At 46.7% G+C, this 19,931-nt stretch overlaps 1 protein-coding gene across 15 annotated transcripts in view; it reads right to left on the bottom strand.

Moving 5' to 3' along the window:
- Positions 1-19,931, bottom strand: part of DGKG (diacylglycerol kinase gamma) — a 213,030-nt gene that overhangs the window by 117,254 nt on the left and 75,845 nt on the right. For 11 of the 15 annotated variants that reach the window (XR_006718456.1, XR_006718455.1, XR_006718453.1 and 8 more), the window contains 8 exons: positions 19,182-19,231; positions 15,189-15,263; positions 14,406-14,528; positions 9,664-9,781; positions 8,042-8,130; positions 4,892-5,008; positions 3,817-3,909; positions 2,031-2,090 (listed from right to left, as the gene is read on the bottom strand). Coding sequence is in view for 1 of the 15 variants with exons in the window: in XM_045502671.1 (XP_045358627.1) it covers positions 2,031-2,090; positions 3,817-3,909; positions 4,892-5,008; positions 8,042-8,130; positions 9,664-9,781; positions 14,406-14,528; positions 15,189-15,263; positions 19,182-19,231 (725 nt within the window). In the remaining 14 variants the exon portion in view is untranslated. The remainder of the gene's footprint in view (positions 1-2,030; positions 2,091-3,816; positions 3,910-4,891; positions 5,009-8,041; positions 8,131-9,663; positions 9,782-14,405; positions 14,529-15,188; positions 15,264-19,181; positions 19,232-19,931) is intronic. The other 4 variants (XR_006718463.1, XR_006718465.1, XR_006718462.1 and 1 more) reach the window with 3 other exon arrangements.

Below are 19,931 nucleotides of genomic sequence, written 5' to 3'. Positions count from 1 at the left end.
GGGGCTTGAAATCACAACCCTGAGATCAAGAGTCTCACACTTCACTGACTGAGCCAGCCAGGCGCCCTACAAGCACAAGATTATATTTTGTGATGGATACAACTGAATATAATTTTAGAAGTGTGGTCCTCTGGTCCTATACATCAATCAAATAACACTCATGAAGTTAACCATCATTTCCACCAGCACCTTCCAAATCCACATTTCCAGCCCCAGTTTTCCTCTTGAGCCCTAGTTCTACATTTCCTACTGTCCAATGGGTACCTTCAACTAAATGTCTCACCATCACTGCAAACTCACATGCCGGAACCTGACCTATCTTCCTTCCCCACAGAACTAGTCCTCACTCCCGGCTCACTGTTTCTCTTAAACATACTATTATCATTAATCTAGTCATCTAGGGAAGACCCTGCCCTGCCAATTATTTCCCTGGCTGTCCTTTTATCTCTGGCAGCTGCCATGGTACCCACCCAGCCCAGACCTTTCCCATCTCAGGTAAGTCCCATACGTGGTTTCCTTCCTGGGGCATCAGTCATGTCACTCCTGCTTGGAAACCTTTAATGACACCTTGTTTCCCAGAGGATATAATCCAAATTTCCCAACCCGGCATCCAAGACATTTCAGCATAGCCCCAATCTACTGTTGCCCCCTATAACCCTCAGCTGTGTCCCAGCCAAGCCTGGCTTTTATCCTCGAGTAAGTGTATCTCCTGACTTCCCACTCTGTGGGGCTGCTCACTCTGGTTTCTCCTCCTCCTTGGTGTCCCGAAGAGCCCACTTCCTTCTTAAAAAGAACTTTTCATTCTCGGGGCCCAATTCAAGAGCTACTTCCTCTATGAAGCTTTCCTCGATCATTGCAACTGAAACCATTGCACTTGAAGTATATAGTATCATCTGGGCTTCTCTTGTTGCCCATTCACATGGGTTTTCATGTTTTCTTAGGTAAATGTCTCAAAATATCAACTGGATTTGAAATGTCTCAGGAGCAGGGTGTGTGTGTGTATAACCCTCCCACCAAGGTCCCCATGACACCAGATATGGGAATGGGTACTTAATAAATGTTTGTGGATTCAGCTGAAGGACTGATATGGAGATGTAGCCATATTCCATATTCAATGTGTGATGTCTACTTTTCCAGATCTCAAGCTAAAATTTCAGCAAACACAGCACCATGTTGTTTCAAATGGACAGTAGCATTCTTAGGATTTTTAAGAATCTTATCATCCACCCAGGTGACTGTGTGATACCCAGAAGCATCTTGGAGCCTGAGGAGTAATTCTTTACCTCCAGGGATGATATTCAAAATACTTAACAACTTGTACAGCATGGGCATTTCCAATCAAAGCAGATGCAGGGTAACGAGATGGACACCAGCTGTAAACAACTGGCTCACCTGCATTGTGTGTGTGTGTGTGTGTGTGTGTGCGCGCGCGTGTGCGTGCGCGTGCACTCCAGCTGCCTTTCTGCCTTTCTAGGCATCTACAGCTCTCCCATTTATTAAAGTTTCTCCATCATTATTGTTTATCTTTTAATTTTCAAGACACATGAATCTGCATGTTCTCATTTAATCTTAGAGCATCTCTAGGAGGTGGGCAGTGCAGGGATTGCTACGCCCCTCCCTTTTCAAGGATAAAGAAGATCTTCTGAATCTGGTTAACTTTGTCTTGGCAGATCACATTCCAGACACAGCTTGACAGTCTTGGAAAACCCACTGTATATTTCTTGGTCCACACTGCTGTTAGTATTGAGGTGTGCATACTGAAGTTTTATGTAACTTGTTCCTAAAAGGGTGATAAAATTTATTTGACCAGCAGTAGGATGAACCAACCTCCCCTTTTCAGCACTTGCCAACAGTATGGTACTCAAAGATATTTACAGAGGCTGGAAATAAAGTGTCCTCCTGTGTGATGTAATAGATCAGATGAGAAAGCAAATGGTGAGATATATTTCTCTAGAATGCAAACCCTGTCCTCCCCCATCTCCCCAACAGCCTTGAACCCAAGGCTTGGGACTTGAGGCTTGTGGAGGTACCTGCATCACAAGTTCACCCTTGGCTGACACGCTGCCATCAGACTTCCCACCTTGCCTGTCCTGTGATGAGAGGAAAGACAAACACATTTTGAAAAAAAAAAGTCAAATATAAAAAAAAAGTGATCAGAAGAAAAACAAATAGTTAATATAAAGAGAGAATACAAAACCAGTATAGAGTAGGGAGGAGTTTTTCAAAACAGGGCTTTGGATCGAAAAAAAAGAAATGCTTCCCTACGGGATTCTCTAAGACTCCCCAGGCCTCTATCATCGTTTGTTCTGACTTTAACTTCAAAACACTGGAACAGACCTAGGGAGAAGAAACGCTGAAATTGGCAGAAATCTACTTTGTTGATTTAGACGCTTGAGCTCTGGGAAGCAAGGTCTTAGATCTGGCTTCTCTGCTCAGCACTATCTAACTGATGTGATACTGAAGTAAGTTGTTTTGTTTAGTTTTGTATATCCTGTTTTTTTTGTTTTCTTCAGTGTTTATTATTTATTTTATGGAGGTTTATTTCGTATGATATATTAAAATGTTCCAATCTAAATCTCTGGCTTGATGAATTGCTGCATCCATACATGCCTTGATAACTACTGCCTCTTCAGGCATCACTCCTGCCTTTTAAATTTCATAAATGAAATCCTAGGGAGTGTCTTTTTTTGAGTCTAGCCTCTTTTGTTCAGCATTGTATCTTTGAGATTATCCATGTTTTTGCAGCTCAGCAGAGCTCTTCCCCACTGCAATGCAGTATTCCATTACACCGATATGCCTCAAACCCCTCTGTCAGCAGTCATTTAGATGGTTTCTAGTTTTTGACTGTTACGAACAAAACCAATATGAACATTCTTGTGCAGGTCTTTTGGTGGAATAAATGCTCATCTTCCATTCTTCCTCCCTCCCTTTCTTCGAGCAAGTGGTGCAATTGGGTGGAGGAAGGGCAGAAGAGGGAGAGAGAATCCCGGGCAGGCTCCACAACCAGCAACGAGCCTGACCAGGGGCTTGATCTCATGACCATGAGATCATGACCTGAGCCAAAATCAAGAGTTGGACGCTTAACCGACTGAGCCACCTAGGTGCCCCTAAATGAGCACATTTCTCAGGCAGATACACAGGAGGTCGTGTTGGGTCACAGAGTTTGTGTATTTCCAACCTACAAGATACTGCCAACTGGTTTTCCAAAGTGGTGTTTTTCCTTCAGCCTTTTAATGAAAAAGGAGTAGCAAGTCAAGTCAAGGATGAAATATGAGGGATCGGTGAGCCTCGGCAACATCTTCAAGACAGAAGGGGACAGTTAAGGTGTTTGGGGTTTGGTTTGGAAAGAGGAGTCTTCAACATAAGAGACAAAGTTTCAGATGGAGATAAATGGACTTGAATTTTCCTGCTTTCATCTCCAAACAGGGTTGGGCCCCCCAGGTAGGAATCCTCAAGGCAGAGGAATTTCCATGTTTAGACATAAGAGACAGGCTGACAGGGGGACCCAGGAGGCCCCGCCATGTGCAGGTGGTGGCAGAAAGTCCTGTAACTGTGCTCTGCTGGAAAGGTGCTTAGAATGCATGTGCTTCCCTTGATGGGCCATTTCAGAGCATTCTAGGTGGCCAAGTTGCTTGGAACCAGTCAGAGGAGTTTTCTCTCATAATCTGATGAGTGTGGCAATGACCTTTCAAACTTGTAGTGAAAACACAAACCCTAGGAGTTGCGAGGAAGCCCTCGGAGGGATGCGACCCACCTGAATGCCACCTACATCTGAAATGTGAACCCAGAGAAACCTGCTGGGGCAGCAACACTTACCCGGGTGACAGGGCATATTGAAGTGGGCAGCAAAATATGGTCTCTCAGTTCCCCACCATCACACAACGTTGATAATTCACATTTGCGGTGAAACTAGAGGGGACAATGAAGATGAGAGTGAATGAAAGTGATCAAGGAAATGTCAAGGGTGAGGGTTCAGAGGTTTGCTGGGGAGGCAGTTATGCAACACTCCCCCAAATCTTTATATCTTTATGCACTGCTGGCTTTGGCAGTATAGGTGTGTGTGTGCGTGTGTGTGTGTGTGTGTGTGTGTGGTGTGGCCAGGGGTGCCAAGCTGGCTACAGGCAGAGAAAGAAGACCAAGTGTTATCCACGACTGCTGGAGTGAAATGGTCATGGGCAGGCCTGTGACCCTTCAGCAGGGCACCACTGTGTGGATTTCAGAACCCCCCTTGGACATTTGCTCCCCAGGCTCTGAGACTCTGTAAGGAAGGAGATCTTACTGAACAAACTCCCAGGAGCCTGGAAGTAAAACCCAAGATTTAACCCGTGTATTTTAAGAGATCTGCAGTCTGGTTTGGAGGCACATCCTTTTTGAGGCTGATACCTGGTCAAGGGGACAAGACATGGCACAGAGTTCGCTTTGGCGGGCAGGTTGGGCAGCTTGGGCAGCTCCAGGTGTCCAGAAGTTTGCGGACAATTGTGACCGGCAGAAGCAGGTGCAGGACCATGGCCCCAGCAGTGGGGCTGCTGTAAGGAGTGTGCCATTCTCTGATGTCTTGAGGAGCAGAGGCTCTGCTGTCTCATTCCACCCCTACTCTGTGCTCCCAGCCCCAGATGACACCCAGAGGAAAATGTTAATGGTCTGGCTTGCTGCTCACAGCTGCCTGCTTCTTCCTAAGCAGCTTTCGCTTTCCTGGTTCTGGGGCTGGCCTCTGGAAAGCTTGGTGATTCACTGGAGGCACTGTTAGAGCATTGAACGGGGGCTCTGGGCCCCCCAGTCTTGCTCCCCTAGCTCTGCTCATGCCCTCTGGCGGGATGTCCACTGCTCCCTGGCCGCGGCTTGAGCAAAAACACACTGGAAAGAAACAGGGCCACCCTGCTCGCCAACCCACCGTCATCCGGCACCACACGCAGTGCCGCGCGGTGACGCTCTGGTAGCACTTGATACTTTTGTGGCACCGGTCACACTTGACAGAAGAGTTCCCTTCCACCCACGCGTGCTGCATCACCTGCAGGAGGGAAGGGAAGGATACCAGGGAAGGCTGCAGAGCCACATCCCTGGGCCCTGAGCCTGAGGAGAAGGGTCTGGGAGGAGTGGGGACAGGGCGGAGGGGTTGCTTTCCCTTCAGTGGATGCACTTAGTGAATATGGGGCTGCTCTGCTGAAGTGCACTGACGTGGTCCCTCCCTGCCTAACCACCATCATCCTAATCAAAGTACACAAAAAGCACCTGGCCTGCACTTTGAATAGCTCATTCACCCTGGTAGGCTAGCCTCTGAGCAGCATCCTGTCTGGCAGTCCATCTGTCTGTCTTGCAGAATGGTCTGCAAGTGTGATGTGCTTGTGCGCGCCCTCTTCTGGAAGGCAGTGTGATGCAGGGACGCGTGAAAGGGCTTGGGCTGCAGACAGAACTGGTTGGAGTCACCGATCTTCCACTTCGAAGCCAGGTGACCTTGGGCCAGTTCCTGCACCTCTCTGAGTCTCAGGACCCTCATCTGTAGAATTTGGCATGATAAGCCCACCTCTGGGTTTGCTGGGAGCATTTAAAAAGATAGCACACTTGGAAGAGCCTCTCTGGCACAATTCTGGCCCTTTGGAGGTGTTCAGTGAAGGGTAAGACTCCCTCCCCCCTCCAGTCTTCTATAAGCCAGTGGCTCTCAGCTCATTAGAACCACCTGGGAGCTTCTAGAAGTCCTACTTACCCGCCCTCACTCCAGACCAAATCAATCAGAGTCTCTGAAGACCGGATTCATCAGTTTATTTTAAAGCACCCTGAATGATTATGAATAATGTGCAGCTAAGGTTGAGAAGCACTCTAGAAGGAAGTTAGAGAAAAGTCCAAAGAAATTAGTGTGGTTCAGCAGCCAGCGGCCTGCACATCTGTTTCCTGGACAGCTGGCCGTACCTGCACGCTGACCAGGAAATGCCACTAGGGCAACCCAGGAACGTGGGAAGCAGGCGGGGAAAATACGTGTTTGTGTGTGGATGTAAATGGAGCCACAGTGACCTATGACACCAGATTCTGGGAGCCTAAGCCCTCAGTTATCTCTGTCCAGCACTTCTACAGAGCTTCTCAAAATTGTCCTCGAGGGCACTCCAAACAGCAGATGTGGCCTCTGGAGGAATATGAGGGCATAGCCTGAAGTGCCAACTACAAACAATATTAAAAACGCATGGCGTATCTGCATGATACCATCCATATCTGCACTAAATAAAAGTTTTAAATTCCTTATCAATTAAGTTACTACATCCTCCCCCCGCCCAAAGGTTTTTGGTAAAATTGTTGCTCTAGAAGCTATGTCATGTTTATTCTATAGCCTCTCACCTGCCACTGTGTACCCCTGAAGGTATAAAGAACCCAGTTTGCTAATCAATTTGTCATCTATCTGGTCACACTGAATTTGCTCTAAGAGTCCTATGATCTCCATTTTGGAGAGAAACATATGAGGCTTCAGAGAGGTTAAGGGACCGGCCTTAGGTTCCAAGGCTGGTAAGTGGCCAAGTAGGGACTCACGGCCAGGTCTTCTGACTCCAAGCCCACGGCTGTGTCCCATCACTACGCTGCCTTCTCCATCCTCTGCTGGGATCAGAAGAGTTGGCAATCTGGGTTGCCCTGGAGACTCAGGAGTTTGTGACTATGCCCTACTGGCCCGTCAGGGGCCTCCCTCTGTTCCGTATGTGGCAAGTGGCCAGAGTGTAGGCATAGGGCATGAGCCCAGGAGGTACACAGTGCATCCTGGTGAAAGGTATGAACATGAAAAGGGAGTGGTGTATGGAGTAGACAAGAGACCATGCGGTGTCTCATGGGGCATGCATGTGTATCCTGGAGGTGCCCTTCTCTCTCCCGAGTCCTTTTGTGGAGGGCTGGATGCCACTCCCTGCTGCTAATCATCTCCTGACTCCGGTTCAATGGTCTCTTCCCTCTACAGGAACTTAGAGTGCCCTTCCCCTACTAATACTAAGGAGAGTGTATTTCTACACTCTGTGAATGGCATCACCCAATGGCCAAGCTCAAAACTGGGAAGCCACTTCTGACCTCTTCTTCTCTCCCTCTCATCCCCTACATCCCCATCACCAAGTCCTGGTGGTGGTACCCCAAAATTATGTCTCAAACTCTCCCTTCATCTCCTCTACCTTAGCCAGGGAGACAGTCAAAATATCCAATAATCGGCATAACCAGGGGATACTCAGTAGAGAGAGCCACCACGGTGCGACTGCAAATGTACTGAGTGTAGTGAGTGCGGAGTGCCCCCCACACCCTGTCAGGCCCTCAGCGAGGCACTGCCTCTTGCCCGAACTGTTGGAGGAGCTCTTTTCCCTCCTCTGATGTCTCTCTTGCACCATGGTCAGAGCAGTTAACCTAATTCGCAAACCCAATCATTTCTTCATGTGCTTAAAGCTCTTCAGTGGCCCCTTCATTGTGTAAGAGACTCCTTTCCAACTCCTCAGTTGGCCTCATAAGAACTTGCCCAGGCTGGACCTACCACTTTCAGAGCCCATCTCCTACCACGTCCCCACAAGCATCCTCTGTCCCTGTCCCACCAAACTGACTACAGGGTCTGGAATATGCCATGTCTCCATGCCTTGCACTCGAGGCTTCTTCTGCCTAGGGTGCCTTGAACTCCTTGATGCCTTGTGAAGTCCTCCTGATGTGGGCTCAAGACACAACTCAAATGCCACTTCCTTTGTGGAAACTCCCCTGGCCTCCTCCTTGGTGCCTCCACTGTATGTCCCATATGGACCTACCGTTATCATATAGCTCACTTCTTTGTACTTTGCTTACATGTCTGTCTCTCTCCCACTAGCCTCCACAGTTCTGGAACAGGCTGGGGACCATCTTGTAACCTGCGAACCCCCTAGCACAGTGCTTGGAACATGGTGGGCACTGCGGAGATGCTGATGGATTGATGGATGAATGGGATGATGTAAGGGTGGTCCTTGAGTCAGAGAAGGGACTTGATAAAGCTTCCTGCTCAGGAATCTGTGGTGATGGATGTGTTGGCCAGGATGCAGCATGCAGTAGAACAATGGGTATCACTAACCTCACCGCCCTTTTTGGTTTTTGAGTATGTTTTGACACATCCAGGAATGTTTTTGGATACACAGCGTTCGTGGACAGTGTATTTACAATCTGAAAACAAAAAAACAAAAAGGAAAGGGCTTGTGAGTGTCCACTTTAGGGAGGTCTAGCCGTCTGCCCACCTCCACTCCAGCCCAGGCCCATGCCTCCCTCTGAGTGGCCAGTCAGAGGCAGGGGACATATGGAGTTGGCCTTCCTCATGGAAATCTGGAATAGTCTCCAGTTGCTTATTGAGAAGAGTCCACATTTCTCTCCCAGACGTGTTTCTATACCCTCTATTCCAACACACTGCTTTCCACTGCAGAGAGTGAACGCAGCAAGAAAACATTCTCAGAAAGGCATTTTCCGCTAAGGAGAACATGAGGAGTCCACCTTCTCAGTATGCCAATGCCATGTATGTTGGGGGTGCTGGAGAGGAAGGAGAAAGGCTGGGGTGTTCTAATTTTGGAGATTTGGAGTTAGGCAGGCCTGGGCCTGAACTCTGGCTCTGCCATTGATAACCACACACATAATCTTGGGTAACTTTCAACACGTGTCTGAAATTCAGGGTTTGGGGGACAAAACTGCCTTTCTCTTTGCAAGGCTTTTACAGCATTAACTGAGATAAGGTGTGTAAAGCACTACGTGTCTTGGTCAGAATAGCTATTCCGCACATTATTATTGTGGTTGTTACTACTCTTTACTACTATGCAAACCGTAGAGGCCCAGAGGCCTCGAACCCACCAGGAATAAGATGGGGTTCTTCTGTAAGAAGAGTGTCAGAGCTGGAAGGCCTGGGGGCCCCTCCACTAGCCCACTGATGCTGGCTCTCAGTTGGCACAGGGCCCTGCTTTGCTAAGGTGACTTTTGTGGCTGGGTCACTTGCTGCCTAGCTCATGTGTGCATGTTTAGATGAAACAGTTTGGTGGCCCGAACAGCACCCAAGCGGCAGCTCACCAGGCTCTTGTGGGTCCAGGAGGAGTGTTCGCTACCTGTATGGTAAGGTGGCTGCACCTACAGGCCCTGGCCCCAAAAAGCCTTTGTACTGTAGCCTCTTCCCCTCTCCCTCTGCTCCCCTACTCCCTGTCTCCCTTGTCCTTCCTCCATCACCCCTTCTCCCTCCTTCCCCTCCATCTTTCTCCACTTCTCTCCAGTCCCCTCCCCTCTTTTTTCGCCTTTGTTTTTTTCTCCTCTCCTGACTTTACTAAATGGATTACAAAGACAAACCAAAGGAGAGTCGTAAGTTCCATGCATTTACACAATACAGTCTTATGCTATTTATTAATGACCACCCCCTAGCTTCAGCAAAATAAACATTCACTAGCAAAACCCAATTAAAATCACTATGAGATGTTTTAAAATTGTGCGTGAACATTAATGATTTTTTTCTAGGGCTCAGCGGCCCATGACAGGACTCCACTAACAGGACATTATTTGTTCATTTGACTTGGGTAAGATGGAAATAGGACACAGAGCTCTTGCTTTATTTCCTGCTGTTGGACAATATAGGTGGTCCCTCAAGCCGGGAGGCAGAAGCACCTAGACTCTGCCTGGAATGGCTCAAGACGCTTCCTGGGGAAAGGGGCTTGAAGGAAGTTTACTCACAAACACAGCACAGGCCTTGCTTCCGAACGCCCATCAGCATGATGTGGCAGAAGTTGCAGTAGGTGGGTTTCTTGAAGTGTTTCATGGTCCAGGCATGTCTCCCGTCCCCCTTGGAGCCCTGCAGGGATACGAGGAATGAGATGCTGAGCAGGCAGCTCCATGTGAATGGAAGCCAGGGAGCGGCTCCTGTAGGTTTTTCTTTTTTCTAAGACTCTTCTCCTGTATGGGAAACAAGCTATTCACTTGTTTAACTGTTTTAGGGACTCTTTCAAAAGAAGCACAAATCAAAACAAAGTCCTTTGTTCTTAAAATGAGCAAATATTACACATTAGGAATGTGTGACTAGGAGTGTATGTATGGGGGATAAAATAAGACCTCTCCTACATGGTTGGCAGAAGTGTAAGTCAGAAGAGACTTTTTATCTGTCTTCTGTCTCTCCCTATCCATCCATCCATCCATCCATCCATCATCATCCTTTAAATGTTTGTAACTTTTGACTTAAAAATTCCCCTTCTTGAGTTTTATCCTAAAGAAATAATTTTTGAAAGTCAGATGAACATTTTTGTGCTCTGCCAGATGTTTAATCCAGCATTATTGGAAATTGGGGGCGGCTGGGGAGCTCAGTCCGTTAAGCGTCCAACTCCTGATTTCATCTCATGTCGTGATCTCACGGTTCATGAGATTGGGCCCCATGTCGGGCTCTGTGCTGACAGTGTGGAGCCTGCTTGGGATTCCCTCTCTCCTTCTCTCTCTCTCTCAAAATAAATAAATAAGCATTAAAAAAAATCTTTAACGAAAAATTGGAAATATCCTGAAGGTCTCAAAATTATCTGGAGGTTAGTTGTAGTACATCCATATCATTTATCAGCTATCAAAAAGATACTAGTAAGAGTATCTAATGGCATGGGAATGCGCTCACGATACAATGCTAAATGAAGAATCTAGAATGCAAATTGGACAATATAATCTCAGTTTTATACAATAAGATCTTTGATGAGAAGAAATGTCACTGGGCTGTCAACAGAGGTTAGCCACTGTTAGTACTACAGGTTTATTTTAATCTCTAATTTCTCTTCTCTTCTGCATTTTTCAAATTTTCTACCATGAGCATTCACCAGTTTTATAATCAGGCAAAAGTAGCTTAGTGAAAACAACATACTTCTCTCAACTTTCTGTACACAGATAAAATAGTAAAGAGACAGAAATAGAGAGGGTTAAACCACTTCCTCCTGAACGGACAAATCCATCCTTATCCACTAGATAAGCCCAGCCTCACACAATCACACACCCTCCCTGAGACACCAGTTCTTCCAGCTTCTAGCTCTAGGAGCACAGTCTCATTGGAGGCCGTGGCTTCAGGAGTATGCCTCCATGTATGCTGTCCCTAAACTTTTCTCATGGGCTCCATCAAAAGACTAACACCCCTGGGCTGGTCTTAAGGGCAGTCAGAACTACTGTTATAAAGTGGGGAGGGCTGGCAGTCAGGGTGCCAGACTCATACCCCAGTTCCTACTTCTGGGCACCTCTGGTTTGGGCTGGTCACAGCAGCCAGATTCATTCCTGTGCCCAGATTGTGCTCCTTATGGTCCCTAGAAAAGCCCATCTGCCTTTCCAAATGCTGGTCTCCTCCTGCGGGAAGGCTAAGCATTTTTCATCTCACCACCTCAAAATCCTGCTTGTTTCAAGATCTGAGTTTTACAGAATTACAGTCTTTTTATCTAATGATTTCCACTTTTAGTAAACAGTTTTACTAACTGATTAAACGTTTCATAAAAAGATTGATTCATCCGCTCATTTGATAAACATCTAATTCAGAGAATTTTTGTAAGAATTAAATGAAATAATGTAAGTAAAGCTACTAATCCAGTGCTTACCACAGTGTGAATTAAAACTTTTATTAAGGGGTGCCTGGGTGGCTCAGCTGGTTAAGTGTCCGACTTCGGCTCAGGTCATGATCTCGCAGTCTGTGGGTTCAAACCCTGTGTCGGGCTCTGTGCTAACAGCTCAGAGCCCAGAGCCTGCTTCGGATTCTATGTCTCCTCCTCTCTCTGCCCCTCCCATTCTCATGCTCTGTCTCTCCCTGTCTCTCAATAGTAAATAAACGTTAAAAAAATTTAAAAAACCCTTTTATTAAGTTTCTCTCAGTGTTAGACACTAGGGAACACAAAACGAGTGAATTATCCGTTTACCTGTCAGGAGGTAGACTTCTACCTATACAAGAAAGAAAAGGAAGAAAAAGAAAAGAAAGAAAAGAAAGAAAGAGGGCCTTGGAGAAGTTATATAAATAATCCAAGACCATAAAATAACAAGCAACTGATTTAATAACTGGGGGTCTTGCTGGCCTGAGCCCTTTAATCCCTCTCCCCTGCCTCTACAATCCAGGGTTTTCTTTCCTGGACAGAAAGGAGATTACAGCACTCTTCAGCGGATCCCACTGCGCCTTCCTGTAGCCTGAATGATGGTCATTTTACCTGAAAATACCTTCATTAACTAAGCCAGCTGACTTTCCTTTTCTCAGATACTATTTTCCTAGATACAGGGTTAGAAGCGAAAGGACGCAGAGGAAGGCTAAAGCAACATTTCTGCTTGGGTTATAGCACCATCATGTGGCCTTTCCATTTCTACAGGCTGTGGGAGTAACCTCCCCGCGGTGAACCAGAGGCGAGGGTGCGGCTGCAACACAGCCTCTTTCTCATATGCATGTGTGCCATTCAGACATTTTCAGTGTCCACAAGTGGGTTTGGAAAGAGCCAAAGGAGCAATGTGATTTTTAAGACATTGAGGGATGCTTTCTTCAGAGTCCTGAGTATTAGATGCAAAAACTTACAATTTAGTGCATGTTTAGAATTAAATGCAGAAAACTTTTGATCAATAAAAACCACATTGGCATTTGCTTTTGTCTGTCACCTTATTGATGTAAATTATGGTCTTCTACATGGCTGTTTTTGCATTTGGGGGAGATACTGGGGAGACTGTTGAAGAAATAGTCTGTCTCTCCCTCTTTCAGCCATAAGACAGCGGCTCCATGAAAAGAGTCGTGTGGTGCCTTGGACTTACCAAGTCCAAAACAGAATAGAGAACAGAAATTGCTTCCTTGTGATTAAAGTGTTTCATTTTCATTCCCACATTTCAGAGAAAAAAACCAGGTATGCTGGAACAACACCCAAGCGGGACTTCTACTTTGATCCAAGTATTGATAGCAGAAAGTATGTCTTCCTTATCTGAGCACCTCATGTCCTAGCTCACATGGGTTCTTGCCCATGGAATGTTCTTGGTAAAGAGTCACTGAATGACGTGTGCTCCTCCGAAATACGGAGGTTAGCCTCTGGTATTAACTAGGTGTGTGTCCTTGGCAAAATCCCTTTACCTCTCTGGCCCTCAGTTTGTAAAATGAAGGGATTAGACCACGGATCACTAGGATCTTCTCCAGCTCTGACTGTTTGGGTCCTAAGGAATAAGAAGGGAGTTGCGTAGCTCCTGGGTCCTTGATTTCTAGTTAGCACTTGGAAAGACCTGGACGTGCCAAGATGACTGCAGGATTCTTTGTTCTTGAGTATTGGGAACAGAGGCTCAGGTTCTGAACTGCAGTCCTGAATTGCAGAACTGTCACCTGGAGACATTATAGGTAGTGGCAGCCAGCTATAGGCTGACCCAGCTGAATGTGCCATTCTTCTCTCTGACATTTCAATAACCTCCAAGAAGTGTTGTCCACAACTGATGCGATGGTCCTGGTAAATGCTCAATGTCACGATGTGTACTTCTGGTTTTTATCCTTCCTACCTTGTGTATGGGTATCCTTCCTACCTTTTGCATTTCCCTTGCAAAATAAGCAGACTAGGTCAGATGCAGGCATACATTATGCCTCTGTATGTATCCCCTACTCAGATCAAACTGGGAGGTTTCTCTAATACACTCTGAACTTTGTCATTTAGGTCTTTGACCAAGCTTTTCTCCCAGCCACAAACTCTCTCTTCTATCATCTTCCATCTGCCAAATCATATCCATCCTTGAGAATCAGATCCAACATCCTCTAAAGTCTTTCTACCTGATCTTTACACTCAAGGATGAGATACCAGAATCCCACATGTACTTCCGGCCAGGGCAAACAACCTCCAAGGCTTCTCCCTCTTTCTCACTTCTAAGTGTGGGAGGTTTAGCAAGCGTGGGATCTTTGGAGTCAAGTGCAAATAAATTCTGTCTCCTCCTTTGCTCTTTAGGCCCCAAATCTCACTTTTCCATCTACATAAATTGGGGGAAAATATCTATCTTATCTGGTTGATTTGGTGGTTGAATAAGATACCATCACTGAATGTCCTCCACCTTCTGACAGATCGGTAGTTTTCCTTCCCTTCCTTCTCCCTTTCTTCCTTCCTCAACTCTCTTAGCATGTTTTAACCTAACTTGTGGAAAAGATGGTATTATCCCTTGATTTTTTTTCCCCCCTCTTCCCGGTTGGGTATAAGCTTCTGGTGGATGAATACTGTATCTGTGTCCCCTCCCAGCACTCAGAACAGTATCTTTACTTAGTTATAATTTAGAAAATGTCCTCTGTGAAATGAATGAATTATATGCCAGGCACTAATCAGTAAAAAGAGAGGACTTTTGGGCTGGCCTAGAGTATCTGGTGTGTCCATTGGGAAGTCTGGGGCAGAAGCCAAGGCCGTATACAGATGTTAACTTCCACGTGGAGCCTGATGCTTCTGAAAGGCAAGAGCTCTTTGAGCTCAGGCTTGCTGACTTACAGAGTCATCCATGCCCAGCAGGACCAGCAGTGGGATGGTGGTCATCCCTCCGTGGACCCATTCCTCTAGAGACACAAAGCCGTCCCGGTCGTAGTCCATTCCTTGCAACATCTCCTTCAGTATCTGCAGAACCCAGAGAGCAACAATTGTCCACTTTCATCCTGCACTTCCCTGCCTCCCTCTGTCTCCTTCTTTCTCTTTTGCTCTGCCTTATCTTTGCCCTCTAATTCACAGTGAGCAGAGCAGTGAGGGGGCAAAAACGGGTGAGGAGGCCAGTGTTCAGTGCCTGGCCCTGCCCTGCCCTGATTGTGTGGCCTTGGGCAAGCCACTCCTCTCTGGGTTCTGCTTTGCTCATCTGTAAAATGAAAATCACATTGCTATGCTTGGAGCACTGTAGTGAGGGCAAGAGAAAATGAATATAAAATGTCTAATCTAATAACTGACTCATAGGAACCCCCCCCAGTGTAATTATTATTATTAATATTACCTAGTGATTGAGAAAATCTTTAAAATTCTTTCTAGCTCTAAATTCCTTGAACTCCTGTTATAAAAATTTAACTCCGATGGAAAGGTTAGGGAGTATTAGGTATTACTATTTGAATTATGTCTTTAATTTTTCCTGTCAGAGAAGTGGAAGGTCAAGGTATAGGACCCTAGAGAAGTTGCCTATAAGAAACTAAGTCTGGGAAAGCATGCACAGTGAACACTTGTATCCAAGTCCTGAATCCTGCTTTTCATTTTGGAGGCTCACGTGGACGTCACCCCTTGCTTCTGGAAACTCACAGGCCTCAGCTCCGTAGGATCCCACTCCAGATACTGGGCAACGTGAAGCATCTGGTTGACAATACAATCCATCTCCTGGAAAACATCAAGAGGAGAAAACCACTGAAGATGTGTTTTCAAGAGCAATTCTCAAAATCCAACCCCCAGCGCAGCTCCTGGGCAGGGGCAGAGCACAAGAAGCAACAGTGTAACTGTTCTGCTCTTTATGCCTTGACTATGGTCTATGGAGAGTAGATGCTCAAAGAAGCACAGAACATGGATAAGTCAGAGGTATGCAGAAAGCTCACTGAACACCGACCTCCTCCTGGACCCTCCTGGACTCACCTTTTTCCCCAATCCTGCGCTTTGACCCAGCATAGAGGGTACCCATGTTTTCCCCTTCTTTGTGACTGTAGCTCCCTAAATATTTATAAGCCAACACAATTCTCTCCTATTTTATCCCTCCTCATTCCCATAGCTTTAAAAAAAATTTTTTTAACGTTTATTTATTTTTGAGACAGAGAGAGACAGAGCATGAACAGGGGAGGGGCAGAGAGAGAGGGAGACACAGAATCTGAAGCAGGCTCCAGGCTCTGAGCTGTTAGCACAGAGCCCGACGCGGGGCTCGAACTCACGGACCGTGAGATCATGACCTGAGCCGAAGTCGGACGCTTAACCGACCAAGCCACCCAGGCGCCCATCCCATAGCTTTAGCAACTTGGGATCCATCTATACCCCTCAACGGTCGGTTTCAGTTGGATACAGGGCCACTATGTTGGTTGTAGCTCAGGCACTATGATTTAGGTTACTTGGGGCATCTCCTCTGTTTCCTGTGCATCACATCCAGCCCTAAGCCCAGGGCTCTGTGAATAGGAAATTTATAAGGGCTACATTTGCCTGGTGAGTGAGGCTTTTGTTTAGTACCAAGACCAGGCTTTATTTAAAACCTCACAGAATTGTTGGACGCTAATGAATCAGTACACCCAGTGTTGCACAGAAACACAGTGGACTGAGGAGGGGTTTGCATCTCTTGGGCACCATCGAAGATGTTCAAAGTAAGATTGATCTGGGGAGACACATTGGTGAACCGAAGCAAAGTTCACAAGTGTTACCTCTATGGGCGCCTGGGTGGCTCAGTCATTTAAGTGTCTGACTTCAGCTCAGGTCATGATCTCATGGTTCTTGAGTTTGAGCCCCACTTCAGGCTCTGGGCTGACAGCTCAGAGCCTGGAGCCTGCTTCAGATTCTGTGTCTCCCTCTCTCTCTGCCCCTCCCCTACTCGTTCTCTCTCTCTCTCACACACAAATAAACATTTAAAAAAATAAATAAATAAAAGTGCTACCTCCACCAGGTAGAATGCTGGGTCAAAATAAGCCATCTAAAGCCCAGCAGGGTTTTTTAAAAATTGTATTTTATTTAAACTAAAAAAAATCCATCACAAAACTGCAGATGAGGCAGTAAATTGGGATAAGGAAGTGGGCAGAACAGTGGAGACAGGGCTCAGCAAAATTTCCAAAGAAAAAGAGCTTGCAGATCTAGCTGGCTCCAAGATTCATTGATTAATAAAACAATGTGATTCAGGAACAGAGAATTAGATTCAGTCTCGGCCTGTGTGAATGGGTGGGCATTTTCAGGAAGCATAGTAGGTAGATTTTAGGAAGACCTTGTTCCCCTGATGTCTACCCTGGTCAGGCCACATGTGGATACTTAAAGAGTCATGGAGGAGTGGGTTAAGTTCTGTGCCACATTTTAAGAAAGGCACTGACAGAGGCACCTGGGTGGCTCAGTCAGTTGGGCATCTGACTTCGGCTTAGGTCACGATCTTGCAGTTCACAAGTTTGAGCCCCATGTCAGGCTCCGTGCTTACAGCTCAGAGCCTGGAGCCTGCTTTGGATTCGTTGTTCCCCTCTCTCTTTCCCCCTCCCCCACCTGTCCGCTATCTCTCTTTCTCTCTCAAAGATAAATAAACATTAAAAAAAAAAAAATGAATAGCACTGACAAACCAGAGCTTGGTCAGAGTGGTTATTTAAGCCTGCCTTATGAGAAACAGTGTGGAAATTGTGGAATTTGAGCTTAGAGAAGATCTTCGGGTAGATGTGACAGTATCTTCAGAAACTGAAAGGCCTATTGTATAGGACTGGTATTCCACTGGTCAGCTGTCTTGGTCAGCTACCCAGGGAAGAAGTAAGCAGAGGGCTGTAGGGAAGGAGTTGAAGGCTGGCCTGTTTTGACCTCCCTGCTGGGTTGGGGGAAGGGGAACGGAGCAAAGAATCCTGTTTTGTGTAGAAAATTTCTCTGGCAGACTAGAGGTGCCTTTTGTGCAGAAAGGACGCCCCCTCTCTAACAGTGCCCCCAGCAGTGCAATGGCTGTCCCAAGGGAGAAGGTGAACTCGCCATTCCTATAAGCTTTCACACACAGCCTGAGTATCCATCTTCCAAGGATCCTCCGTGGGAAGTTGAATCAGATATTTCTATTGGGACTCATTTCCATCTACCGATGCTGCCTTCTAAATAGATCTGGAACTTCACCACTTCTTACCAGCTGCAATGCTTCTACCCTGGTGCAAGCTACCATCATTTCTTGTCTTGTCTATTCCAACAGCCTCCTCACCGATATCTCTGCTTGAGTCCATACAGTCCGATCTCAACGGAGCAGCTGGAGTGACCTGGTAAAACTGAAGTCATGTCACCCCTCTGCTCAAAATCTCCAGTGGTTCTCCACTTCTCCAGAGTAAAAGACAAACTTTCCCAGTCACCTATATGGCTTGGTATGTTTTACAGACTCTCCCCGCAAGCACCCCTGGCCATCACTTGTCTGATCTCACCCCCTACTACTTCTCACTTTGACCTCCTCACTCTTCTGCTCCATCACTCTGGCCTCCTCATTAACCCACCCACATTCCAAGCCCCCCGAGGACCCCTGCACTGAGGCTCCCTCTGCCTGGAAGGTGCTTCATCTGGATATCTCCAGGACTTACTTCCTCACCTCCTACCAGTCCCTGTTCAAATGCCCCCTGGTGGAGACCTTCCTTGGCTCCTCAAGCTAAACCTCCAGCCCCTTCACCCAGCACTTCCTTCCCTCCTTTATCTGTCTTCCAGCACACACATCTCTCTAACACGTATCTTGCTATGCTTTGTAGTGCATGTGCTTGCACGATGATGAAAGTTTCACGAGGGCATGGGTTTCCGTCCATTGGCTTCACTGATGTATCCCCGGTGCTCGACGTGTGGCAGACACTCAACAAACGTGTCGATCCAATGTCTGAGTGTCTGTGGTTCTCTGGCTGTTCCCTGGCAGGACACAACCCACAGCATTGCGATGTGGCTGCAGGAATGTCTTAAAGGCACCCTGGGGTTTAGAGGACGTTAGGATGATTTAGGTGGTCTAACGGACTTGTTTCCTTCCTTCCCCGCGGGACTGGTCTGACTCAGCCCCATGCCCCTCGCCCTCACAGCCTTTCTGTTAAGGAGTCCTGTCTCTGACACTGCTGGCCGTGAGCACGAGGCCTGTCTGATTCTTTTTGCCTTCTCCCCTCTCTGCTTTCTTCCTTCTCCATCCTTCCTTTCACCCCATGATCCTGTCCTATCCCTGCCTATTCCCGAGGGAGAGTGGGGGCGGGGCTCAGGCTTTCCCAGGTTCAATGGGATGGGACCATGTGCTCCAAGCAGGAAGAACCAGACTCCTTGAGCTAATACCCGGAGCACAAGAGGAAGACTAGGAAGTTAAACTAGATAAGACACTAAAGCATCTCCCCATTTTGAGATTTTGTGATCCTGGGCTTCTAAAACGAAAAGGCTAGGTAGAGTTCACTCCCCCTCAGGCTGGTGCTATTCGAAGTGGTAGTGTGGGGGGGGGGGGGGGGAGAAGGAGTTCTACCATGACTTCTGTAGCCCATATTGACACACTGCTATTGCCATAAATATGGAAGTGGGAATTTTTACTCTTCCTCTACTCGCTCCCCTCTCCCCGAGATTTTCTTGGTTTCAGGAGGGACATTTGGAGGGAGAACTTACCGTCTGGTCCAGGAGACCGTTCTCATCTGAATCATAGAGACGAAACATGACTGCAAGAGACACAGAGGTGAGGCTCGAGGTGTCCTCTGGGCACCAGGGACGAGCTGAGACTCTGATGCTGTCAGTCTTTAGATGAGTTCTGTCACTGGGGCGAAGGCTATTGCAGCCAGGTTACCCACCCTCCCAGGCGCAGAGTTTGACTTCTTACAGACAGGGTGGGAAGAGGGTGGAGAACCAAGCCGTCTGGCTTCCGGACCTGTCTAACCAATAACTGTGGCTGATGAGATCCAGGTCACGGTATGATTCCTGGTCGAGCATGCGTATCTCGCAGTATCACTGGAACATGACTCAAAGCAAATGCCCAGCTGATGGTGGGTAGAGGCACCCAAATTATAAATGGGATACTGCTTCTGTTGTACACGGAAAGGGTATGGACTTAGGCAGACTCACATCTTGGCCTTGTCCTACCATCCCGGGCATCAAACAAGTCATTTAACTTTGTTCGGCCATGTTTCTTTATCTGTAAGATGGAGACTGTGATGTTTTCTTTCTCCTAGGTTTGTTTTTTTTTTTTTTTAATTAGGATTAACATGTAAATGATAGGCCAATTTTTTGTCTCCATAATAATTTTTAGTTTTTCTAAATAAGGTATAAACATAAAGTGAAAAGATATATATAAAACAATAAATATCTTAAAACCTTTAAAATGTTCATAAAAGAAACATGCAAGTAAGACTACATACATAAAGT

This window comes from Leopardus geoffroyi, chromosome C2 (genome assembly GCF_018350155.1).
Source record: "Leopardus geoffroyi isolate Oge1 chromosome C2, O.geoffroyi_Oge1_pat1.0, whole genome shotgun sequence".
In the NCBI taxonomy this organism is placed as follows: domain Eukaryota; kingdom Metazoa; phylum Chordata; class Mammalia; order Carnivora; family Felidae; genus Leopardus; species Leopardus geoffroyi.
Note: the sequence above shows the minus strand (reverse complement) of the source record. Positions and strands in the feature narration are given on the sequence as shown.